At 35.6% G+C, this 27,889-nt stretch overlaps 1 protein-coding gene across 1 annotated transcript in view; it reads right to left on the bottom strand.

Annotated features, from left to right (window-relative positions):
• Positions 1-27,889, bottom strand: part of LOC115213076 (TRAF3-interacting protein 1) — a 238,366-nt gene that overhangs the window by 117,216 nt on the left and 93,261 nt on the right. The window contains exons 8-9 of the mRNA XM_029781996.2: positions 17,427-17,490; positions 3,279-3,378 (exon numbers count right to left, since the gene is read on the bottom strand). Coding sequence (XP_029637856.1) covers positions 3,279-3,378; positions 17,427-17,490 — 164 coding nt within the window. The remainder of the gene's footprint in view (positions 1-3,278; positions 3,379-17,426; positions 17,491-27,889) is intronic.

The raw sequence follows: 27,889 nt of genomic DNA, 5'->3' as shown, positions 1-27,889 counted from the left end.
CCAGTGAGGTCACCATATAGCTCACAAAACCAAGATCCCCTTCAAATGAGTGGGGCTTACAGTCAAGGGAGGTGGCTTTAACTATTTAGCATTTAAACCGGCCCTACCCGGCCAAAATATTCTACTTGCTTAATGTTCAAACTAGCCAGGTCTGGCCTCTGACACCTATCTTACAACATCATACTAAAAATATACAATCACATGCATAATTCTCTCAAATACTCTGGTGGCCCATTAGAAGTAGAAGATAATCTATGCTACATAGGGAACCAAATTAGTAGTAGGGTAGTAGGTTCGGTTAGCATAATAGCTAGAATAAAAATAGGATGGAGGAAATTAAGAGAGCTTTTATCTCCATTGGCTATGAAAGGTTTCTCTCGCCAAGTGGAAGGAAGATAGTATGATGCATGTATATGGATAGCAATTCTACATGGTAGTGAGACATGGGCCCTGAATATAGAGGACATGTGAAGGTTAGAGAGGAATGAGGCTAGTATGCTTCACTGGATGTGCAATGTAAGTGTACATGTTTGACAGTGTGCTAGTGTATTGAGAGAGTAGTTAGGCAAAAGAGAAATGAGATGCAGTGTGCAAGAGAGGAGACTGCAGGGGTTTGGTCATGTGATGTGGATGGATGCCAACAGCTCCATAAAGAAGTGCCAATCTCTAAAAATAGATGGAACTCATGGAAGAAGGAACCCAGGAAGATGTGGGATGAAGTATCGAAGGATGACCTCAAGACACTGAACCTTTCAGATGAGATGACAAAGGACCATGAAACCTGGTCCCTTGATGTCCTCAAGAAGACCAGTACTCTACAGCAGACATGTTAAGACCATTTGCCCTGGTGAAGACAATTGGCCTGAAAGAGTCCTGTGCCAGTGTCATGTAAAGGTCACTCATGCCTGTAACACGTAAGGTGCACTTATGCCAGTGTCACAAGAAAGGCACTTGTGCAGTGCCACATAAAAGCACCCAGCACCCTCTATAAAGTGGTTGATGTCATAAAGGGCATCCAGCTATAGAAACTATGTCAAATCAGACTGGAGCTTCGTGCAGCTTGCCAGCTCTGGTCACACCGCTCAACCCATGCCAGCATGGAAAACAAATATGATGATGATGATGATGATGACGACCGTCATCACAAAATCTCAAAGCTACAATACAATACATGATCAAATCAAAACAATGTGAATAAATACGCATTACATTTGACAAAGTAATCTGAATGCTAAAGAGTTAATGCTAGTGGATGTGAGATTTAAGTATTAGTCACCTGCCACAAACTTCCTCCACCTTATTTTTGTTCACCACTATTTACATACCTCTGATATCCATCTCTGCCACTGCACCTCTGGGCAACACTCAAAGATGAAAATAAATAAAAGCCAGTCTAGTTCTACAGTGACACACCATGAAATGATAATGGTGATGAGCTGGCAGAAACGTTAGTGCGACGGTCGAAATGCTTAGCGATATTTCGTCTGCCGTTACGTTCTGAGTTCGAATTCCGCCGAGGTCGACTTTACCTTTCATCCTTTCGGGGTCGATTAAATAAGTACCAGTTACACACTGGGGTCGATGTAATCGACTTAATCCGTTTGTCTGTCCTTGTTTGTCCCCTCTGTGTTTAGCCCCTTGTGGGCAATAAAAAAAAAATGGTGATGACGACAATGATGATGATGCTTATAATTATGAAAATGTAAAAATAAAATTTCAAAAAATGAATGGATGCATAAATATATATATACACGCACAAACACACAGACATGTGTACATGTGTATACATGGGTGTGTATGTGTGAGTGAGTGCATATATCTTTTGTTGAGGTTCCTTTTATCTTTTACTTGTTTCAGTCCTTAGACTGCAGCCATGTTGGGACACCACCTTGAAGGATTTGTAGTCAAATGAATCGACCCCAGTGCTTATTTCTTTTCTTTTAAGCCTGGTACTTTATCTATCAGTATCTTCTGCTGAACTGCTAAGTTATAGGGATGTAAACACACCAACACCAGTTGTCAATCCATTTTGGATTAAAACACAAAAAGAATTTATGAGAAAGTCTTATGAGAACTTTTGGTAAAAAAAAAAAGAAATCAAAAGAGAGAACTCCTAAGCAACAACTTTTGGGTGATTATCACCCTTGGGTTTAACTTTTGGAAAAAAATTGTGCTGAATGATAAGTTTGTTTATATCATGTTTATCTGCTGGGTATGTGTAATATTCATGTGTTTATGTATTGAGGGAGTTCACCATTAAGGCATGTGTCTTCTATGTGTGGAGTTCATATGATGTATATATTTAATGCTCACATTCAGAGGAAAAAAAAACCTATCCTGGTAGGATCTGTAGAGTGGGTGGTGGTTCTTTGAAATTTTGGAATGTGAAATATTGCTAGAGCATGCAGAAAGAGAAAGTTTCATCTCTAATGTTTCAAATGTTATCTTTTGACTGGATGTTGTCTAGCTTTTCAGTAATGCAAAGCTCACATTTGATACTCTGTCACCTGTACTTCCCGGCCTTAGCAATAATGTTCCATGTTATCTGGGGGTTGCTTGCTTACTTCTTTCATATTGGATAGGGATGTCACATGTCTTTTATTTTTGTACCCAGAATGATGCCAGATGCTGTGTGTATCTATCCTTGAACAAGGTGCCCATCATTCTGATGTCTTTATTACTGTTGGAATCCATGACTTTGGTCCAGTACACAAGCACTTTTTCCAGACAGCTATTATTTAGAAGATAGCTGGTAAACTATTCGTGGTATATAATGTCAGACTATTTGCTTGAAAAAAGAACATTACTTTTCGGCATCCCTGATAAAGTCACAAGTTTACTCTGTTGTAAGCATTAGAACCAAATCTTTAATTCCCTTCCCATCCACATTCATCCTGCAATGACAGTGACTTGCTTAAGTTCAAACAGGACATAATGTGCATCAGTCTCACCAGTCTGCGAAGTCATTGACACTGCTTTTTCCTCACCTCTTCTCCTGATAAACTTTAAAAAGAAAACCAATCAATGAAAGACCTCCTTTTCTTCATCTGCAGCTAAAGAAACAACACAACCCAGTATCATATAGTATGAAATAAACCTGGGAATAAGAAATACAAACATCATTATTGAAGTAGCGCATTAGAATTTCTATGATTTCATACATAGTCTTAATTATAGTAATAAAGTGATTGTAAAAAAGAGCCTGGTTTTAGAATATTATAACATATATCATAAATAACATGAATAGTTGTGACAGTATATTTAAATACAATACATACTGTTCTGGAGCCTTGGGAGATATTTTTGTCTGCTGGCCATCAGTAGTCTCCACTGCTGATGAAAGCTGCATATCAGAAGGTACAGGTGAGACTTCATTTTCTGCAAATTAGGAAAAAAATATTCAATATTATTACTAGTAATATTATTTCACATATGCTTTCTCTAGATCCATAAAGGCTCTAGAGAAGGTATATGACTTGAGTGCATAGGGATGCAATGTGGCAGGTGTTGTAGTTGTATGGAGTAGATGATCAACTGTTCAGAGCTGTTCAGAGATTTTATGTGCGTTAGGATGAGTGGTGAAATAAGTGAATGGTTTGATGTGATGGTGGGGTTAAGACAGGGTTGTGTGATGTCTATGTGGCTGATTAATTTATATATGGATGGTGTAGTGAGAGAGGTAAATGCTAGAACCCTACTTGGGTGGTACACTTAATACATTACTCCCTCTGATGTTATCACTCGGCCTTTGGGCATCTTTACAGGAGTTTCCTCTGTTGCAAGCATTTGCATCAGATTTCAGAATTGAGGATAAGTTCCTCTTTTCCCCATGCCACTTTTAATTATTAATGATATTACTCGGTGCTAAAGATAATCCAGCAGCAACTATTATCATGGAGCTTATAATTTTGACAGATATGGGTTAAATAACATCACTAATAGTTAGTATAGCAAAGTGATGAAAAGTAAATATTTTACTTACTTTTGCAACACATGAGAACAAAGATCTCTCAATACAAAATGAAACTATTTTTACAATCAAATACAGAAACAAACACAGAAAAAAAATTTTTTTTTACTGCTTTAGTATATAATTTGAAATTAACATCAATAAAACTGACAATTTTCATAAGGCAAAATTAGAGAGTAAAAAACATTGAATAAATATTTTTTAAAAACTAAATTAAGATTTTATTCAGATTTCAATAACAAACTGAAAATTGAATATAAGAAATAAAACTTTCAATATTTCCTTAAATCTCAGTCTGCATTCAGATAAAATAATAATAATGATGACAAACACTTTTTTAATAAGACATCCTACTTTGTTCTGCTTTTTCATCTGATATCTTTCACAAATATATTTATCTTTTTTCAAGCAGAAATTTCTCTGATAAAAGAACTAAAAAATAAAATTAACTCAATGGTCTAATGATTTGTTATGACTTCAATAAATCACTAACTTTCCACTAAGAAGGCTATCTACACTTTTCAAAATGCACTAAGAAATTATGGCTGCTCAAGTAACAAATGACAAAACTTATAAATATGAAGTACATTGTTCCACTTTGTAAAGTACTTTAAAAAATAAACAAATAAATGCCCACCTCGAGAACTTTACTCTTTTACTCTTTCACTTGTTTCAGTCATTTGACTGTGGCCATGCTGGAGCACCACCTTTAGTCGAGCAAATCGACCCCAGGACTTATTCTTTGTAAGGCTAGTACTTATTCTATCGGTCTCTTTTGCCGAACCGCTAAGTTACAGGGACGTAAACACACCAGCATCGGTTGTCAAGCGATGTTGGGAGGACAAACACAGACACACAAACATACACACACATACATATATATATACATATATATGACGGGCTTCTTTCAGTTTCCTTCTACCAAATCCACTCACAAGGCTTTGGTCGGCCCGAGGCTATAGTAGAAGACACTTGCCCAAGGTGCCACGTAGTGGGACTGAACCCTGAACCATGTGGTCGGTAAGTAAGCTACTTACCACACAGCCACTCCTATGCCTAACATCTGCATCTACTTACAAAAGTGCAGCAACTCCAAAACTGGATTTCATTGTGGCTTCACCTAATTGTAGGTATTTTATTGAGATGATACAATGAACAGTGTTTATGTGTGACACTTATGCATTGAAAAATTTCCTGTATAAAGACATGTTTACGAAATAGTAAACCAGATGTTTTAAAGATGGGAAATGATGGAATATTGAAATGTGAATCTTAGGTGAAGCAATAAAATCAAGAATAGCAGAACATATATGGTGAGAAATTAGAAAACATTCCACAATAGAATACAGTTTATACAGCAGAAAGAACTATAGAAAAGAGGCAGTGCATATTGGTGCTGAAAGCTCGATAAGTAAGTACGGTCTTAATATCTGAACAAATATGGTTGCCGTAAGTAAATACAGAAAAATTATGTGATAACTTGATCTGCTAGAAAAAAGAAAGAACACAATGGATGATGTAGTCCTAAATACTCTTTAAGAGACTGGATGGAGTTCTAATACCTTTGATTATAGGTTTACTAAATCAATCAAGGATAACTTAGGGCTAAACAGCATACTTAATTGATACAGAAATCATTTTTCCTTTTACATTTACATTCGTCATAAAACTTTGTCATTTCAACTGCCCATATCCAGCTGAAATACTCTACATATTTAAGGTTCAAACTGGTCAGATTCAGTCTCTCACACTTACCTTACAATGTCATTTCAGACATAAACAATCATCACTGAAATCTCAAAGCTCTGAGATGATGTGAGATCAAGTCATTTCTGCTAAACATAATCATAAATACTGGAAAATCTTTAATGGTACATCGTCTGAGTTGAGATCAATATTTTCGTAATTATACTAATATGGCTTCAGCGAGTAGTGATTCTAACTTTGAAGCATATATACATGTAAACTTATAAAATGTAGAAAGAAAAAAAAGAAAATAACAGTGATTTGTCTTTGGATGAGTCAGATATGGATGTTTCTGAATTTTCATCCAATGAAGCAAAGAATTTTCATAGTGGAAGTGAAGTCCTTCAGAAAGTCATTCAAAATAATATGGTAATGTCACAAAAAAAAAAGACAACACCAATACATATCCCTGACTTTACTGAAAATACTTAACTGAATCATTGGTAGCCTACTGTCAAAATTTCAGGCTTACATGCAAAATGTTGTAATTATAAACAAATATTGTTGATAACCCTCTTGAACAAGATTAAATCAAAACAATGTGAATACATAAGCATGACACCAGATGGAGTAATGTAATTGCTGGTTGATTATATTTTATATTTATGACCCTTGAGTCAACATATTCTTTTAACATTTATATTTATCTTACAAAATTGTAATTTAGTAGATAAAATCATTGGCAGTTCAACATAATCTTTAATAAAGATCAGAAATTATGAGGTTGACACACAAAGGCAGTTTTCTACCAGCACATAAAATTTCATAAAATAATTGGAGCACAGATCAGTGTCAAAATCTGGGTTAATTTCTGGCATCCAGAAATAATCAGTGATTATGACATATCACTAGCTTCAATCCTTGGATTACTCACAATGCTATAAGCCTAAATTTACATCATACTGGTAATAGAAATGCTCTCTTCAGGGAAGATGATGCCACATGTTAGACTTCAAAATAAACTAATTAATAAATCAATCTGGCTAAATTCTAAGAAACTTGGTTTAAGCTCTTATGAATCAATTTTAACAAAATTCACAAAATAAGTATACTCGTTGTTTAGAGAGAAGACTTTTTACACTATCACTGTTTTTATTTTATTTGTTTTAAAATTTAAAATTTTATTTTTCATTTATTCATTTTTCTTTTGGTCTTTAAGGAAGTTTTTTTATCATGGAACATCAAAACTTACCTCTCCTCATGCACACAATCTTATTTTGTGAAATATATTAACATTTTTTGCCAACATAAAACATAACTAGTTTTCTGAGATTCCAGCAATTTTTATTATTTTTTTAAAATTTTCTTTGCTAAATACTGCTTACTTTGCTCATTGGTAGTATTGATTTATTGACTACAAATAATGCAGATAGAATCAGAGGAGATACATCGTGTACTTTCATAGCTGTATGAATTGACAACAGGAAAATAATTTGTGCTATTAAAAGATACAGAAAGTTCATGTATATGCTTAATAACTCCATATTCTTCCATCTGAATTATAGAATATTAGCTTGGGAAAACATAAGTTAAATTTGTACTTGGCTGCACCGGAAAGCTTCAGAAAAGGTCAATAAAATCATATGACAAGAAATGTTCCAACAGTCACATGGAAATCTTCATGCAAAATAAATAAATAAAAAGGAAAATAATTTTATTTACGTTTGGCTTCATACACAGAAAATAGCTAAAGTCCTGATATAAAATGTTATTTCAAGCTAATACTATACCTAAGTACAAACCAAAAGTGAGGTATAGAGTATAGAACCTTCTTTCTAGCACCACTGGGACCAGAGGGTTACCAAATAAGTGAATTTTCTGGAGAACTAATCATCACTTTTTAAATAACCATAGCACTTAATAAAACTCATTAAAACTCTATATATGCACCTGTATCATCATTAATATTCTGAACGTAAATAAGAGAAATAGGAAGAAATATAAGTATAATTTAAGTGAAGAACAAGTTTTATTAACCTCATAAAACACAGGTAGTGTAAATGCAGCAAGCTAAAATACTGCACTGTACTTTGAAGGGCAATGATCCATTTTAGATACAGTAGAAATTTTTTTCGTTTAATGACAATTAATTTATACAATTTTTTTTTTAAACTTCTCTTCTCATCTGCAGCCTGTATCAATTTCTTCTGTCTATAATTCTCAAAGTCCTTCTTAAATATTGTAAGATCGCTTTCCAGAGAATGAAATACTTGGTGATAATTCATGTTCATCTTCACTGTTTCCCATTTCTGCAACATTTTCTTTGTCTCCTTCCAGATTCTTCAACCAGGCTCCTGCTGGACTGGAGGTTTTGCTTACCATTTGCAGCTTTTAATTTTCTAAACTAGCAAACTGGAATCCTCAATGAGCTCATCAAGTTGACTTAGAATTTCCTTCTTGATAGCATCCTGTAACTGTTTCACATCAAAGGCATTGAATTATCTCATTTTGAATGTACTCAACGACATTTCTAGCATTGGTTTTTCCATGGACCTTTGCATTGCAGCCAGTCAGTGTTCTCTCCTCTTCATAATAGCCCCCATCCCACAGAGTATAAAAGCGCAGGTAGGATGGTGGTATTGCAGAGTCTGGCAAGTATGGCATTATCCAGGTTTGTTTGGGGCACATCCTTTATTGAGTTAATGCCTTCCCTTCTGCCCTTATTCTCTTTGAGATTTCAGCATCCATATCTAGGTTCATATTCATTGTGTGACCTAAGTAGATACACTCCTTTCTCTCCTCACTTTCATTGCTTCCCACATCTTTTCAGCTTTGTGCTACATGTTGTTTGTTGCTCACCATTGATGCTCATGCCACCTCTCCAGTCAATGTCCTTGATGGCCCTTTCTAGATATGCAAAAAAGAATTTTAGAGAGATAGTGTCTCTTTGCTTGAGGCCCTTCTCAACGTACTGGTGGTGATAGCAGAGCTATACCTGTTGTGCAACCAGCATTTGTAGCTCTAAGCATTTTAATGTATTGCATTAATGTATTGTATATGAGGTAAATGAAAACAAGTGACTTCTAATTTAATTAGCTTTGATTTTTTGGTAACCATTTGTTTTCCATTACTTTCAAGATAGTAAAAATATTTCAAACCTTAGATATAAGTAGCAAAGCAACTTCCAATTTTCTATTAAAAGAAAACAAAAACAGAAAAAAAAAATAATTGTATAAATGTTTATACATCTACACCATGATCCTACATGTAGCAAAGATGTAAATGCTACATTATTAGTCTTAGTCAATCTCAAAGTAAAACCATTTCTGTGATCATGCAGTCACAGTAATTGACATATTAGTATTAACCTCTACATGACAAGGAGCTGTAAAAGGGCTGGTGTTTATAATTTAATACTGCTTCAATATTAACAATATTAACTACACCGAGTTAATAATAGGGACTGAGCGGAATGTATCTTTTTATCACAGCATTATCATTCCTAATTAAATTTGTGATGCTTGCTGCAATAACATGTTACCACCAACTTAATTACTGACTACATGGTCATAGCTAAACCAGAAGACACTTGCCCAAGGTATCACACAGTGGGACTAAACCCCAAGTTTCTTGACAACACTGTGTGTGCGTGTGTGTATGTGCATGCATGTCTTCTAGACAAACTTTTCATTAGATTTGTAACATTATGTAATTCTACCTCACTCTTCCATAATTTGTTTGGTTTCAACTTCCATTACATAACCCAGAACAGATACTAATGATTAAGTTTCCTTCTACATTCATATACACATACACACATACATATGCGCATGCACACGCACACACACACACACACACGCACACATACACACACATGCACACAGGCACACACACACACACAGTTTTTTAAAGATATATATGACCAAATCATATAACTAGGTATTTCTCATCATAAGAAGTGATTAAAAATCTCTACTACTACATTTTTATTTCATTACTCTTACTGGTTTTAGTCATTGGAATGCAGCCGTACTGGGGCACAGCTTCTGTCAAATAAACTTCAGTTCTTAATTTAAGTTTGTTACTTATTCTAACAGTTTCTCTTTTGCTAAGAGTTGGGGATGTATATAAACCAACACACCAATACATACTGTTATGCAGTAAAACACATACACACATACCAAGTTCAGTTTCATATGGGAAATTTATTTTCTCAAATGCTCCAGAGGATTTCAAGAAGTAATGGATAATTTCTGCTGCCTAGGTGACCTAATTAGCAGTGGAGGAGAATGAACTGGAAGCTTAATTGCTAGAATAAGAAAAAAATGTAGAAAGTTCAGAGAGCTTTTGCCACTGTTGGCAACTAAATGTCTCTTTCTCCAAGTGAAAGGGAGATTGTATGACACGTGTGCAAAGGGCAATGCTACATGCTATTGAGATATGGGCCCTGAATTCAAAGGACATGTGAAGACTAGAGTGAAGCTGCTATGCTCCACTGGATGAGAAATGTCAGTGACAAACACTAGTGTATTAAAAGAAAAGATAAGGATAAGAGGAATTAAATGTAGTATGCAAGAGAGAAGACTGCACTGATTTGGTCATGTGGTGGATACATTTGGACAGTTGCAGAAAGAAGTGCCAATCACTGAAAGTGGATGGAACTTCTGGAATGGGGAAACCCAGGAAGACATGGGTCAAAGTATTGAAAACCATTCTCAAGAATTCTGAGCTTTATGAAGGAAATGACAAAGGACCGAGATATCTGATGCCTTGCAGTACTCAAGAAAACTTGTCTGCCATTGCAGACTTGATATCTTAAAACCACCTTCATAATACTTGTCTGTGAGGGGTTCCATCTCTACTCCATCAATGTCTCCCTCCATATTTCATCCCCTAGTAGTCATCACTTCTCTATCACCTGAAAGCAGAATAGGTGCATACTATATCCCACCTGGCTTTCTTAATTACCTTTCTTCCCACACCTAAATCACTTCCATTTTCTAATGTCTTCCTCCATCTACTTTTTCTATCAATCACTTCCTTTTTTGTGCCTTCTCTCCCCTCCATGTGCAGTTCTTCATCTTGCTAACTGCTATTGGCCTTAATGCCCTTACGTATCTGCTGAAACCTCTCGCCCCCAAGCCCTCCATCATTGCTTCAGTCAACTCAGTCATGTCCATTCACCCAACCCCAAACCTCTATATCACTTCACTTATTCTCACCACCCCTAATGTCCCTCGAGGGCATGTCTCAGTACATTGTTCCCAATATTTCTCTCTTTATCTTACTCTCTAACTCACCCTCTCTCTTTCCATCTGGGGTATCCAGATATCTAGTCTTCAGAAAGATACCCATCTCTGTCCCTCTATACCTTTAGTCTCTCAACTGGTACAAATGCACACCCCTTCAATACAACTCGCCAGTTCCCAGTCAAGGGGGTTTTGTCTTGCAAGATACTGGTGATCTAGTCAGTGCTGGTGCCATATAAAAAGCATTGGTGCTGGTGATACATCAAAAGCACCAGGTACACTCTGTAAAATAGTTGGTGTCAGGAAGGCTATCCAACTGTAGAGACCATGCCAAAACAGAATGGAACCTGGTGTGGCTCCAGGTTTTGCTAGCTCTTGTCAAACTGTTCAACTCATGCCAGCAGAGAAAACAGACATTAAGTGATGACAAAATATGATAGTGGTTGACCAAACAGTTTGTTTGCCTTTTTTCCCCTTTGTGTATGCATACTCATTAGATACTTGATACACTAACATAGTTTGATGCAAACTTGCAACAAGATAGGTGGTATTTGGAGTGTTTACGATCACTGTGAAAATGGAGAATTTAAAATGAATATTTTTAACATGTCATGCCTTTTTCTATTTTAAAAAGAGTAAGCAAGGAGTGGAAACCTGCAGGAAGATATGTACTATGTACAGAGAAGATGCTGTTACAAAATGTGTGTACCAGAAGTGGGTTTTTCAGAAATTTGGTCAGGAAATTTTTCCATTCAAGATGCACTTTGCTCTGGCTGGCCAACAACTGAGATTAACAAGGACAAAATGAAGGATTTAGTTGAGACCAACCCACATTTCATAACCAGGATCAATTTGATTGAATAAGCAGGCTTGGTGTTTACGTCTCACTTCAACTGAATGAGGAAAATGTGGAACAATGAACATCCATCTTGATTCATTGCAGATGTGTAAGAAAAAAAACGATTTTTTTTCTTTTTTTTAAGAGAATGGTGATTAGGGGATGAAGAAAGGATAGTCTATAACAAAGTGAATTGCAAAAACTTATGGAGGAAGTGCAGCAAACCACTACACATGAACTCCAAAGCAAGACTTCATTCAAACAAGGTTATGCTTTTAATTTGGTGAAAGGGTGTTGCCTTTACAGTCTTCTTCTATGAAGTGGACCATCAACCTGGAAGTGTACTGTGACCAGCTGGAGAAATTTAATGCAGTAATCCGCCAGAAATATCAAAAACTCACCAATTGTAAGAGAATTGTCTTTCATCACGACAATGTCAGACCAGATACGTCTTTGCAGACACAGATGACGTTGCTAGGGCCTAGCTGAGAAGTTTTGGCTCACCCACCATATCCACCCAATTTTGTGCCTTTATATTTCCACCTGTTTTAGTTTCTAGAAAATTCATCTCTGAAGAGGATGTAGAAATTCACCAGGAAGAATTATTTGCCAATAGAGACAAGAAAATGTATAAGAGAGGAATAATGGATCTGCTCATAAGATAGCAGACGATGTTGAAATTAACCATAATTGTATCATTGAATAAATCTTTTTTTTTTTTTTTTGTTAAAAACTTGTATCTTACTTTGTTTTTGTATCTGGTTTGAAAAGGTTGCTAGTAGCAATGAACAAGCTTTGACAAACAAAACAAATTAAACAATTGATTAGTTAGTTGGCTATTTAACCAACTGAGTAATAATAAAGGAGTAGAATTGAACCAGTGCATGTGTTAATTATACTGGATTAATGACTTTCCCTTAGACACAACAAAACTTGTATCTTATTTCCTTTTAAAAAATCCAAGCTAACATTTTGGTCAACCCTATGGTAAGGCTACTGAGAATAAAGAATTAAAAGTGTGTGTGAACAAATTTCATTGAAACCTTAAATCTGATGCCAGTGATAAACCAATTAAACTATTGCAACTTCTTATTTATCTATTAGTAAAGTATATTAGTCTTAATAATGATGATGATAAGATGGAATAAGGAAAAGGTTGGAATAAAGAAAAAATCCTCAAATCCTTCCATCACTGACATTCTCAATTTAATGTTCATGTTTCCATGCTTGATAGATGAAACAGAGGCAGATTTTTGTTATCAAACCATACCTATTTCAAAGGGGAGTAATAAATCTCTATGACCAGACATACTGTAAAAACCCATGTAAATTGCACACCTTTGTAATTTACACAGGTGATTTTCAGGATAAAATTCATGTAAAATTCGCACCCAAAAGTTTTCAGAATTGCCAATATAGCCAGGGAGAAAAGGTTTCCAATTTATTTGTATTTAGCATAATTTCACTTACTTATGATTAGATTTTATTAAATTTTCATTAAATAAAAATAATTTCTGTTTAGCAGGTATCACATTAAAAGCTATTAAATTACAAAATGTTTGTGTTGTCTGTCTATATAAATAAAATTGGTTTTGCAGGACTGACACCTGTCAGTGTTTTACTCGCTCCCTATACCCTCCTTCTCCTCCCTTATGAGACTGACAATGGCAGTCTGCTTTAGCCACTCAGTATACCCTCCTCCTTCTCCCTCAACGTTAGCATTCCAATAATAAAAATAAATAAATGAAAAATATGATGCTGATTGTGTGTGTGTGTGTGTGTGTGTGTGTGTTTGCATGAATGTAAGTGTATGAGACTGTATTTAAGGGTGTTTGTGTGTGTACACATAACTGTATGAGATTACATGTGTGGGTATGTGTACATAACTGTATGAGACTGTATGTTTGTGTGTGTGTGTGCACACATGCATGTACCTTTACGAGCCTGTGTGTTTGTGTGTCTCTGCATAACCAGAAATAACTGAAGTATTATTTTACAAATTGTGAGTATCTATATATATGATATAATGGAGGAAATTGTTGTATACAGTGCTGATGAGGTGCACTACAAGTAAAAAAACAAAAAAAGTCATCAGGTATTCTGGTGGAAGATTTCAGGAAGCATGGAAGTTTTGAAGAATGTAATGTCTCAACAGCTAACAACTGATGCAGGTAGTTTATTCCATGCTTCAGCAATTGTGAGCTTGGAAAATATTTCTGAAAGTCATGGGTGCTGTGTTAATTTTTTGATTTTATAAGCATGTCCACAAGTGTTTATCATATGGAATTCAAAAAGGTGCCCAAGGTTGTTGCTGGAAAGATGTAAGATAATCTTGTTTCTAATATACTTTCTTTTACATTTCTTGTCCACAAGAGATTATGTCCCACCTTTAGCATACTGTTGTATGTCTTTCAAACCAAAGTTGTTGATAAGAATTATGAACAAAAACAAAGCTGACAAATATGCACGGGTGTTGCAAATTAAGTTTAATTACCAATAAACATCAGCTTGGATGACACTTCACTCAGCCGAATGAAATATGTAAAATATAGCCCGGACCATGATTACCAGCATGTATGTCAGACTTCAAAAAGTAGTTAACAATTTAATGGTTTTGGTAAATTCATACAGAAAATCTAAGTGTTATACTGTCCAGCATAAAAGTTAACTTCGTTATATTTAAGCCCATTAAATGAGTCAGCTTCTAGTATGAATCTTTGTGTTTTGTACGTCTTTTTCCAACAAAAAAAATTTCTTTGAAAATTCTGGTAACGATCTAGTCATGTAATTTATGCACCCACTAAAGTATATTTGTATTTTTGTGGAAAAAAAGTGCGTAAATTACATAGGTTTTTATGATATCTTTGAAAAATATTAGAAATAACTGACATTTGTTCACAATCACTGTGTCAAGATAAGGAGATACACTTAAACAGAAACACACACACACTCACACACACACGTATGATGAACTTCTTTCAGTTTTCATCTATGAAATCCACTCACAAGGCTCTGGTCAGACTGGGACTATAAAAGGCAATTAGTCTCCATATGTTCAAAGGTTAACATGGTTGTGTTTAATTTTCATTTCTCCAAGAATATTTTTTAAAAAGTAGCAGCTATACACTGGAGTAAATTTAATAAACTATATCGCTTGCCTTCAAATTTGAAGCCATGTGCCAAACTTTAAAATTATTACCAACTGTATAGTGACAGTGTAATAACATGAAGCCAACTAAATTATGAAAGAGAGAACCAAGTTATATAAGCTTCTTTAATGTTTCAAATTTTATGAAATATTTATATCTGGAGTCTTTCTCAATTATTACAATTACCACAGACTCCTACTCAATTAGAATTTTTGAAACTAATAGAGTGCAAACTATTGAACTCCAAACTAGAAGTCAACATATACAGGCAAAGACAAATATATGAAACAGAAGACTAATAACAGGTTTAATAAAAGTATGATTAAATAATGAGAGATCTTTGAAGTTAGCATTTCTGAAAGCATTAAAATAAAACATCAAAAGCTGAACAAGAAAATAATTTGAAAATGCAATTAAAGTAAACAAGACAGAAATTTAGCAGAAAAATGTAACTTTAGTTTTATGGTTTAACTTCTAGAAATACAATCTTGACAAAATTAAGTAAGTAAATAATATAAATAAAATTAAAAAGGAAAGCATTTATAGAAAAAGTGGTTGCTTGTTCTATCATCATCATCATCATCATCATCATCACCAGTTAACATCTATTTTCTGTACTGGTGTGGGGTGAATGATTTGACAAGAGCTGACAACCTAGAGGAATTTGCTAAGCTCTAATGTCTGCTTTGGTATGGTTTCTACAACTAGATCCTCTTCCAAATGCCAACCACGTTTTAGAGTATATTGAGTACTATTTACATGGCACCAGCAGCAGTGAGATCACCAAGTAACTTGTGTGTGGAGGCACATGGCCTAGTGGTTAGAGCAGCGGACTCACGGTTGAGGGAGGGATTGCGGGTTCGAATCTCAGACCGGGCGATGTGTGTGTTTACGAGCGAAACACCTAAGCTCTACGCGGCTCCAGCAGAAGGTAATGGCGAACTTCTGCTGACTCTTTCACCATAACTTTCTCTCACTCTTTCCTCCTGCATCTTGCAGCTTACCTGCGATGGACTGGCGTCCCGTTCAGGTGGGGAACCTATACGCCAAAGAAACCGGGAAACTGGCCCTTATGAGCCAGGCATGACTTGAGAAGGAACACACACAAATAACTTGTGAAACAAGACTTCCTCCACTGAGGGGATGATGTAGGATTGAGGTGGGTGGCTTTATACCAGATAATGAGGGGTTAAAATATCATAGAGAGACAGGAATACATGTCTCACTGTAAGAGAGATGCATGGCTACAAAAAGAAAAAAAAAAGATTCAGTACTCAGAGTGAGTGAAAATTATATAGAACTTGATATGGAAGAATTACTAAAATGCAGATATAGGAATAACTCCCCAAGGAGTTAGTCAAAATAATCTGAAAAATACCAGCAATAAGATATTAGAGCTCATGGATGGAAACTGAAAATATTGGAAGAGAGTAATCAATTGAGGAAAAAGATTAATTAAAAGGAAAAATCCAAATGCATTAATTAAAATTATTTCAGATAGCATTGAGCACAATCTCTAGATTACTGATACCCTGCAAAACTAGCTGCAAACTTAAGTAGGAAGGTGGTGGTGGTGGTGGGGGGGATGACTGTTGGTCATAATGTAAAATATTGCCTTTGTTTAACAAAATAAAAAATGAATGAAAGTAATAAATTACAAATATGATTCAAAAATATGAAATATCCATTATAAGACATGAATAATGTAAAATTATTAAAAACATAGCACAAAACCACAATTTATCCAAATAAATATTGTTATCTGAAGAAGAAGAAGAAGAAGAAGAAGAAGAAGAAGAAGAAGAAGAAGAAGAAGAAGAAGAAGAAGAAGAAGAAGAAGAAGAAGAAGATGATGATGCAAATCTTACAATGGAATATGAAAGTTGTTGGTAAAAGGACAATCAAAAAAACCAAATGTGTTGGATGAGAACTGTAATAGATACTGTAAATTGACTCAAAATATTCTAAAGTATAACTGTCAACTAAAATTGAATCATTTATATCACTTTAAAGAAAAATACTTGAAACAGTGATGCAATGTTTACTGAACAGTGTCAATAATTAGTAAGGGGTGTTGATAGAATAGATGGAAATATAATATAAGACAAATATTTGGAAGAATATCATAACAGAAAATGGTAAGCTGGTGGCGAAAGAAGCCAAGATGATAATGGAAATTTAAGAATAAATCTTTGTTACTTTCAATTGTGTATCTTCGTTGTATTTTTAGCAAGCAGTTTAGAAATTTCATCATCAACAATGGCAATATTGTAATTATACACTGCTGTAAGTTCTACATAAATTCTAGATTAGATTTTATTCTAGTCTCAACAAAGACAACTATTCTTTATTCTTATGCATAAACACCTGTAATTTCAATAGATTCTACTTTTGCATTATTAAAATGAGAAAAAAAAAAAACATCTATATTATTGTCATGATATTTGTAAATTTTTGCAATTTATTTTAAGGTCTCCTATAGAGACAACATCTGTAAGCATTCTTTGTTACTGACAACAGGTAAACAAACTTACCTTCTTTTTTATGTCTTGAACCTTTTGCAGATGTTGGCCGAGTTAATTTTCGCAGTGTAATATCCTAAAAGAAGAAAATAGAAATTTTTCTTTATTTTAGGGTGGATATGCAAGCAAAGATGAGATACAGCAGTGTAACTGGATTATTTCATTTCAATAACAAATATTGTAAAAACAAAAAGAGCAGATTTAAGATAATAAATAGTGTACTGAAATAAGAGGAATTTCAAGATAATAAATTATTCAAAGTGTATTCAATAGAAGAACAGAAAATGTAATTAAGCTGAATTAACATTCTAATAACTACTTTAATTTGAACATCTGAGAAAGTATGACGACACCATAAAGAGAATAAATAAATAAATAAAGTTTTTAAAAGTGCATGTCACTGATTGAACAACCATGATAATTATCAAGATTGTCATGACCTAAAACAAATGATAGCAACATGAAATAATATCCACACTTCAAACAACAGAAGAGCTGATGCATCAACAATAGAACTTTAACATTTATAATAGACTGAGGCAACATAAATATTACTGACTGGCTTAGCTCCGATGTTAGTAAATTGAATCCCCTGTGGATATTTTGTGCTGTATGTCAATGTGAAGGGAATAAATATCGAAACTCTTGGGAAACATTTTCAGTTGGTTAATCAACACTAAAGACATCAGAGTTAATCATTGGCCCCTATGATCTGTGGTTATGGAAAAGGTTAATTATTTATTACTGTAAATTCAATGGTGCTTTTTTAAAAAAAATTCTTTGAGTTCTCACAGATCTTAGCATCTCTTGAATGAAATACAAAGGGTCATTTCCTATTACCTACACCAAACCCCAAACCAAAATTTACACCTGCACAGCAAGTTCCATCACACTGCTGAACACCATCACCTGGCACTTGAGTACCTAAAGTAAAGTCCACTCCAAAACAATAATTTGGTCAAAGTCTCAGGTTTGAGAACACCTTCCTACCTCCCACCCACCAGTCCTGGAGGTCCTGTTTAGGAGTCAGGAGCAACGACTTTCATTTTGACTAAGTTCAAGCTGTGTTATTTAGAAATATGCTTTGAAAACCATGTAGTTAGGGGGTTCAGTACCATTCTATACTATAGCCCATGGATCAATCAGCAGCAGCACTAGGCTCTGATCTGATATGGAACTGCTACCACAATTTTTAATCTTTCCATTCTATCAATGTGCCATTGGAACACCAACACAAGTTAGATTAAATAAGGAAACCTTCTTCATTGAAAAATATAAGCCAAAACTTAAGCATTTCTAACATTTTTAAATAAAGAAACTAACCTCATTGAAAAAAGTATAAAGCAAAACCTAACCACTTGTAACATTCTATTCCTTCTAAAGTAAATCATGTTGAATTAATCAAGCCTAGTCATTCCCAACATTTTTGATTATCTCCCTTATACCAGAAAAATTCTCTGACTACCTTCCCCTGCCTGGAATTCCATATTTCACAACATAGCAAAGACATGATATGGTATAGGTAAAGAACTTTGAGAAATTTGAAAAGAAAATATGAAACTGGTTATTTCTCCAAAAACTATGTTACCATACACAAAATTTTACAACATTTTTCTAAGATAACAATTTAAATATATTCTTTAACCATATAACACAAGCCCTCTGTAGTTTTTTCACTCTTTTTTGATTGTTTCATATATATATATATATATATATATATATATACAACGGACTTCTTTCAGTTTCTGTCAACCAAACCCACTCACAAGGCTTTGGTCAGCCCGAAGTTATAATAGAAGACACTTGCCCAAGGTGCCATGCAGTGGGACTGAACCCAGAACTATGTGGTTGGTAAGCAAGCTACTTACAACACAACCGCTCCCACTGAGAATATAGGTGTTTTTCAATCTTTTAACCAAGCAGCAAGAAACTATCCATGATACTTTACAAAGACTGTGATTAGTGGAAGGAAGTTAGCCTCAACTTCTAGCCTTTCAACAGTGACAACAGTCATGAAATATATATCACAAAACGCATACAGCTACTGCAAAGTAAAAAATGCATTACACTGTATAAGGTGACAATAAAATTATGTGTAGGCTTCCCTGACACTTGTGTAGGAGTGACAGCTTGGAATATCAATGAGCAAACTATCCTAAAAAGAAAACTAAGTCCATTTAAAAAAAATCAAAATGCATCAAATAAACACAATGAATCTACCAACAAACTCAGTGTGAATATCATAATATGCCTCTGATACAACACTATGGTTGATAACTATGTCAGTTTATAAATTAGAGTATCAGAGCATGAACCCAGTTTCAACTTTAAGTCTGGAAATATGCACATTTCTCATCTCCAGCTGATTGAACAAGTTTATACTCATATACATTCAAATGTGCATGTGTTTATATCAACAGCCTATATGGTAATAAATATGCACATATATATATATATATATATATATATATATTATATATATATATATATATATATACATATATATATATACGCTAAATGATGATGAGGATGATGATGATATATATATATATATATATATATATATTATATATATGCATATTTATTACCATAAAGGCAGTTCAGGCTAAATTTGACAGTATTTTCAAAATTCAAAAGAAAATCAACTAGATTATGGTTGGGAGATAACAGATAATTTAAAGCAGTCACCCTCAGCTTCCACCATGGCCTTAAGATGGTTTTGAAATCTTGTCCTTGCATTCCTCACTGTGTGGGAAAATCTTCAAACACCTTGATCTTGGTCACCAGCAGAGCAGTTAGTATTTGTCTCAGTCATGCCCCCTACATAGTAATCCATGATTATTACAATCAAGGGAATTAGGAGGTCAGAAATTGTGACTGGTGAAGTTGTGGAAATTCTTCTGATTCCCTCTGGATCTATTGCAAAGAGTCAAATCTTGCTGAAACACATATGACCTTCCAGAAGTAACCCTCTCCAGCAGCTTCGCACAGCTTTCTGAGCTGAACCTGATGCTGTTCAATGAAGCGGGGTGGCATAACATCACCCTCACTGGAGGGACACCTATGGACCATCACAGTTTGGAGGAACTTGGTTCTCATGATACGTGGGATTGTAGACAAGCCACCTGTCATTCTATGTGTTGTGCAACCGGTCTTGGCAGAAGTTCTTTTCATTTGAGAAAAAACAGATGATCCTCGACTCAACAGGATGCCTTGGCTTATTCAGGAGCTTCTTTGTCTTCATCAAACAGTTCTCCTTGGCTGTCATAATTTGTCCCTTGCATCTTTTGAATGAGTGGTAGCAAAGGACCTCATTCAGAGTCAGCTTCATGGTGGCAACTCCAACATCCATCTTTCTCACCAAAACCCAGGTTTCTTTGCTTGAATCTTTCATCACCTTGTCCTGTTGGATTATTTCTGGCGTGTGGATACAGTCAGAATATCCACTGTGTAACTTTTTGCTGGCTAGTTTGGTAGTCCCCATTGCGGCTGTCCATGTCACATCTCACAGTCTTTACCATATTCAGAGAGCATTGAGCAGTGGTCATGATGTTGGCATTCGATACCTTGAGCAAATTATCATGATACAACTCTTTTCCAATATCCAGATGACTTCAACTCCTCCGCATCAACCAATTTTTTCTCAACAACTTTAATGTTTATGCTCTCCAAAACCACTGGCTGTTTGCCAATACATCAAGCTGTTCCTGAAAAAAAAAAGAAAGACAGACACAAAAAATTGTCAACTTTAGCTAGAACACCCTGTATATAGGTACAATATTGAGTATGATACTAGATCTAAATTAGTGTATGACCTCCTGCCTCTTTTATGTATTTGGTATTTTTTTGTTTTCCTTTTTTTTGCCAAGAAGTTAAAATTAAATCTAGTTAGAGAAAATCTATTTCTATTTTTTTCACACATTTGTACTATAAGAAAATATGTCAAAAACTACTTTATATATATATGTATAAAAATGATTTATACAGCTGTGTATATTTTCAAAGCCAGCCATCATGACAGAAAGAAATGGGGGGGAAAAAAGGAAGGAAGAGGACAGCGACAGGAGGTGGGTAGAGAGAGAGAGGGTGGGGAGAGATAGAGATGTACCAATGATAATGCTAAGTACAGTGTTATAAACATTACAGTCAAGTGAAATCAAAAAGTGATTAATCATGGCTGTTAACAAGAAGTTGAGCAATGAATGTATAACAGACACATATGTCTGTACATTGAAACTGAGGTCTATAAAAACCCACTTGAGACTAAGTGTCAGAGAGTTACAGTGAAACTACGTCTATGACCAATGATACCAGTGGTGCTACAAAAATGTTTAATGCCTCACAAAACTTAACCATTTTACAGGTGTTTTTAGATGGCTAAAGCAGCTCTTCCACAGTGTATCTACAGGTATATTTGATGACAGTAGAGCAAAATTGAACTTCATCGCACCAATTACACAAAATACCATATTTAGTTATATGTTCTTGTTCAAAGATCTGATATCACAATGGATGTTAAAGCCAGTGCTAGGATCAGGTCAGTCCATTTCTCAATTCCTTAAGAATATGTGGCAGTGTGGTAAAGTTATCTTTTATTTTCTACTTGCTTCAATGACTGGACTGCAGTCATGCAGGAGAACCACCTTGAAGGCTTTTAGTCAAACGAACTGACACTCAGTAATTGTTTTTTAAATCCTGGTACATTTTCTAATGGTCTGTTATGCCAAGCTACTAAGTTACAAGGAGATAAAAAAAAAAACCAACACAAGAGTTGCCAAGTGGTGATGGAAGACAAACAGAAATACAAATATATGTACACACATATACACAAGACAGGCTTTTTTTCAGTTTCTGTCTAACAAAATAACAAGGATTTGGTTAGCCTGGAGTTATAGTAAAAGACATTTGCCCAAGGTACCTTGCAGTAGGACTGAAACCAGAAAAATGTGGTAGGAAAGCAAGTTTGTTACTACACAGCCACTACTGCACCTTAACTGTGATAAAGTCAAAAATCAATTCCAAACTACATTAAAACATATCATCATCATCATCATCATTTAACAACCGCTTTCCATGCTAGCATGGGTTGGACGGTTCAACTGGGGTCTGGGGAGCCCGAAGGCTGCACCAGGCCAGTCAGATCTGGCAGTGTTTCTACAGCTGGATGCCCTTCCTAACGCCAACCACTCCGAGAGTGTAGTGGGTGATTTTATGTGCCACCGACACAGGTGCCAGACGAGGCTGGCGAACGGCCATGCTCGGATGGTGTTTTTTATGTGCCACCGACACAGGTGCCAGACGAGGCTGGCAGACGGCCACGCTCGGATGGTGTTTTTTATGTGCCACCGACACAGGTGCCAGATGAGGCTGGCGAACGGCCACGATCGGATGGTGTTTGTTACGTGCCCACAGCACGGAGGCCAGTCGATGCGGTACTGGCTACGGCCACGTTCGGATGGTTTTCTTGTGTGCCACCGGCACTGGTACCACAAAGATACAAATTCCATTGATGTTCATCTATTTTGATTTGTTTTGATTTTCACTTGCCTCAACAGGTCTTCACAAGTGTCACAAGAAGGAAGGTATGCACAGGTGGACTGACTACATCTCAGGTAGGGGCCACGGGTTATGGCCTGACTAGTCTTGCCGGGTCTTCTCACGCACAGCATACTTCCATAGGTCTCGGTCTCTAGTCATTTCCTTGGTGAGACCTAAAGCTCGAAGGTCATGCTTCACCACCTTGTCCCAGGTTTTCCTGGGTCTACCTCTTCCACAGGTTCCCTCAACTGCTAGGGTGTAGCACTTTTGCACACAACTATCTTCAGCCATTCTCGTCACATGACCATACCAGCGCAGCCGTCTCTCTTGCACACCACAACTGATGCTTCTTAGGTTCAACTTTTCTCTCAAGGTACTTACACTCTGACGATTATGAACACTGACATTACACATCCATCGGAGCATTGTGTGTGTGAGTGTGTGTATATATATATATATATATATATATATCATCATCATCATCGTCATTATATATATATATTATATATATATATATATATATATCATCATCATCATCGTCATTATATATATATATATATATATATATATATAGATATGTATCTCTACAGACTCTCCAAGAGATTTCATATCTTCATTTCAATTGTTATCTAAGGAAGATATTTATACATTTGTGAAAATGCTCATTAGAGAAAATATTTCTCAATATACTGGAATTTACGCAATTTCATTTTTAATCAGTAATAAAACTCACAACTCTAAGTGGATTTAAGTGATTTGATTTTCTTATTGACACAAAGTTAATTTCCTCTGCTTCTCTAGCCATTTTCTTCTTTGCAGCAGCATGTATGGAGATATGAATAAGTTCATTTAATAATATAACTGGGATAGCTTTCTAATATTGGCAAAGGATGAGTATCAAAGCTCATCTTAAATTTCAGTAATGACCTCCTTAAATCTGGTGTCTTTATAAATATACTAGTTGACAATCCTGTCATTGCCAGGTAATTTTCACAATATTGCTGTGTGAGTGTGCTTTCTGAAAATCCTTGGAGAACTTCCAGAATAGCACACCCACATAAATTGGATTTTCTCTGCTTTGACAGGGATTTTTCAAATCTGTTTTTTACCACACCCTTGCAAATGATAGGGGGAAGCTTTTTATGAAAAACAATTTTTGAACCCTCCCTCTCCCCTTCCTTCTGGGCCATTCTGTCCAATTTTTTCAGACTATGCACTTAAAAACAATGAGATACCTTTTCAGTAAAAAAAAAAGTTTATGAAAATTTATGAATCTTTTCAAAATCCCCTCTTCCACTCAGTACTGATTTTGGCCAATGTTTTTTATTTAGTTATTATTATTTTTGCTTCTGGACTACATACTTTAAAATGATGGGAGAAACCTTGAAGGTTAAAAGAAAAAAAAATTTGGGAAACTGGTGAACACCATTACAATCCTCACTTCCTTTATTTCCAAACAGAAAATGAAATGTAATTTAAATCTTAAAATTTCAGTTTTTTGATGCCAACTTTTTTAAAATCTTAGTTTTAAATACAGTCTGAATCTGCAATTTGTTTCTGTTTATAATTTCAAAATAATTTTCAGATGAAAAGGTGGTTTAAGGGAGATTTAGCTGTTGTTTCTATCTCATCCCATGACAACTTAGTGCCTTCTTTATTTCTTTTGATGTTTTTTCAATATTTTTCTCTCTATAGACACATTTTATGGAATGACGATACAGTGATCAATTGCTAGGATTTAATCAATAACAACAAAAAAAATCAGTTATTTAAATCATTGACCCCATACTGCATTATGCGGGTCTACATGCATGTGTGTGTATGTAAAAAGAAACATTTACTAAGAGAAAATGTATGCTATTGAAATAAATTATCTTTTACATACCATTGTTTTAAAATTATATGCATACACACCCACACACAAACTCAGCGTGAGCAATATACTTTTATAGAGTAAAAGCGACAACAAAAAAAAATTTCATATTTAAATCTTTAACCCTACCCCACATCAAATGAGTCCATGTGTAAGAAAAATCATTTACTAAAAGGAAAATATTTCATTAAAATAAATTATCTTTTACATGCCTTTTTTCAAATCGCTCTGTTGCCCTAATGAAATTCCCTACACACAAACATACATACATGCTCATAAACACACACTCAGCATGAGTGATATTCTTTTACAGCAGTGTTTGCCAATGTCGGGCATGGGAAAATTGGGGTGGGGTGTGCATTAGCGTGGGTGGTGAAAATTTTTACAAGTGACTTCAGCTCACACTTGTCGACCCTAACCCTATCTTTGGACACTGGAATGAAAAAAGCATTGCCATGCAATATTTATACTGAAACCATGAGAAGTGATGTAGCTATGACCAACCAGCGTACCGAGTGAGGTATCTGCATTTGTTTCTCTGTTTCAATATCTATTGTCCAGTGTCAAGCATTTGTAAAAGCAGCAGTCAACTCCACTCACTATTGTTGGTTGATGCTTCAAATCCCTTTCTTTCTACACTGTGCAAAAATCACCATCACCTTTGTTTCATTGCTTTCTTTTTAAAATGAGTAACCAAAGCAAGAAGAAGACTCGTCAATATGCGGTGGAGTTTTTGAAGTTTGGGTTTATTCCTGATGACCATGATGAACGTAAATCGTTCTGCTTATTGTGTCACCAGAAAATGAGTCAATAAGGGCAGGCAGGCTTAAAAATGCACTTGAGGATAAGACATCCCAACAATTCTAATTCAGATTCACTTCACTATTTGCTGCACAACATGTGTACCACATTTGTGCCCTTAAAGCTAGCTATGAAATCTCCCTACTTATAGCAAAACATGGAAAGAATCACTTTTGCAGAGCAACTGATTAAACCAGCAATCTCAACATTCTTAAAAACTGTACAACAAAATGATGATAGATGTGTCAGGGCCATGCTACTCAGTAATAACACTGTCTCCAACAGAATTGATGAAATGGGACAAGGTGTTGAAAACAAGCTTATTGAGACATTAAAATCACAAAAATTCTTATTATAAATGGATGAATCCACCCTGTTATGGACTTATGTGAAATATATTGAGCACAAAGCTTTGCAGGAAGAGATGTTGTTTTGCAAATCATTGGAAACAACAACAACAGCAAAGGATATCCACAGCAAACTTAAACATTATTTGGATACAAGCAAAATACCTAAAGAAAACTTACTGTCATGCGCGGCAGACAATGCACCTGCTATGATGGGCAAGAAAAGGGGATGCTTAAAAATGATGGAGGATGAAAATCAAAAAATGTTGATTATCTTTTGCATTACAAACTGAGAAAATTTGGTTGCAAAGAAACTATCCCCTGTTCTTAATGACGTTCTACAAGCTGTGATCAAGTGTGTCAATAGCATTAAAGTTAATTCCAAAGCTGAACATCTTTTTAAGCAGTTTTGTGTAAATCAAAGTGCCAAGCATGTTTAATTATTGACCCATACAGAAGTAAGGTAGCTATCAAGTGGAAATGGCTTCAAAAGGTTCATGGAATTATTTGATCAGCGAAATGACTTTCTCAGTCATCATCGTTTAATGTCCACTTTCCATGCTAGCATGGGTTGGACGGTTCAACTGGGGTCTGGCAAGCCCGAAGGCTACACCAGGCCAGTCAGATCTGGCAGTGTTTCTACAGCTGGATGCCCTTCCTAACGCCAACCACTCCGAGAGTGTAGTGGGTGATTTTATGTGCCACCGACACAGGTGCCAGACAAGGCTGGCAGACGGCCACGCTCGGATGGTGTTTTTTATGTGCCACCGACACAGGTGCCAGACGAGGCTGGCAGACGGCCACGCTCGGATGGTGTTTTTTATGTGCCACCGACACAGGTGCCAGACGAGGCTGGCAGACGGCCACACTCGGATATGGTGTTTTCGGTGTTTTTCTTATGTGCCACCGACACAGGTGCCAGATGAGGCTGGCGAACGGCTACGATCGGATGGTGTTTGTTACGTGCCCACGGCACGGAGGCCAGTCGATGCGGTACTGGCTACGGTCCCGTTCGGATGGTTTTCTTATGTGCCACCGGCACTGGTACCACAAGGATACAAATTCCATTGATGTTCATCTATTTTGATTTGGTTTGACTTGATTCGATTTGACTTTGATTTGATTTGCCTCAACAGGTCTTCACAAGTGTCACAAGCAGGAAGGTATGCACAGGTGGACTGACTACGTCCCAGGTAGGGGCCACGGGTTGATAAATGTAAAATGAAAATGCTGTCAACAATGGATGGAAAAGCATTTGTCAGTTATTTGACATCTTTGAGAAACTTGGAAATTTGAATAAACAACTCCAAGGTGCAAATATGACTCTTGTTGACATGAAAGCAAAGATATTTGGATTCATTACAGCCCTTGAAATATGCCAAACAAATGTTTCCAAAAGAAATTTCAGTCAGTTATACTTGTTGAGTAAATGATGCTGCCATTGTAACTATTGACCATTTTAATATCTTAATAAATGACTTCAACAACAGATTTTGTGATTTGAAGGCAATGAATTTTTTTTTTCTTTTTGCCTTGGTTAACTCAACCACTGCTGATTGACAGTTCTGATGATGCAGTTCAATTACCAAGAGGAGTTATCAGAATTGCAATATAATGAATCAGTGAAGACTTCATTTAAATTGAAAGGTATAAATATGTGGCTATGTGATGAGGTTGAAAGAAAATACTCCTAAATCTCTACATGAGCAAGAGAACTATTGATTTCGAAGCCAACATCTCTGATTCACACAGGTCCAAATAAAACATGTTTTTCTTCCCAGATTCAGCCATCTCTCCTCAAAACGCTGAGGGACAGCACAATCACATAAACCATTGCAAAGTGGCACAAAAAACAACAACACTTCGCAATCAAGCAGGAAACACACACAGATCACAACTTTTTATGAAAAGCTTAT

Source organism: Octopus sinensis, linkage group LG6 (genome assembly GCF_006345805.1).
Source record: "Octopus sinensis linkage group LG6, ASM634580v1, whole genome shotgun sequence".
NCBI classification, from domain to species: Eukaryota; Metazoa; Mollusca; class Cephalopoda; order Octopoda; family Octopodidae; genus Octopus; species Octopus sinensis.
Note: the sequence above shows the minus strand (reverse complement) of the source record. Positions and strands in the feature narration are given on the sequence as shown.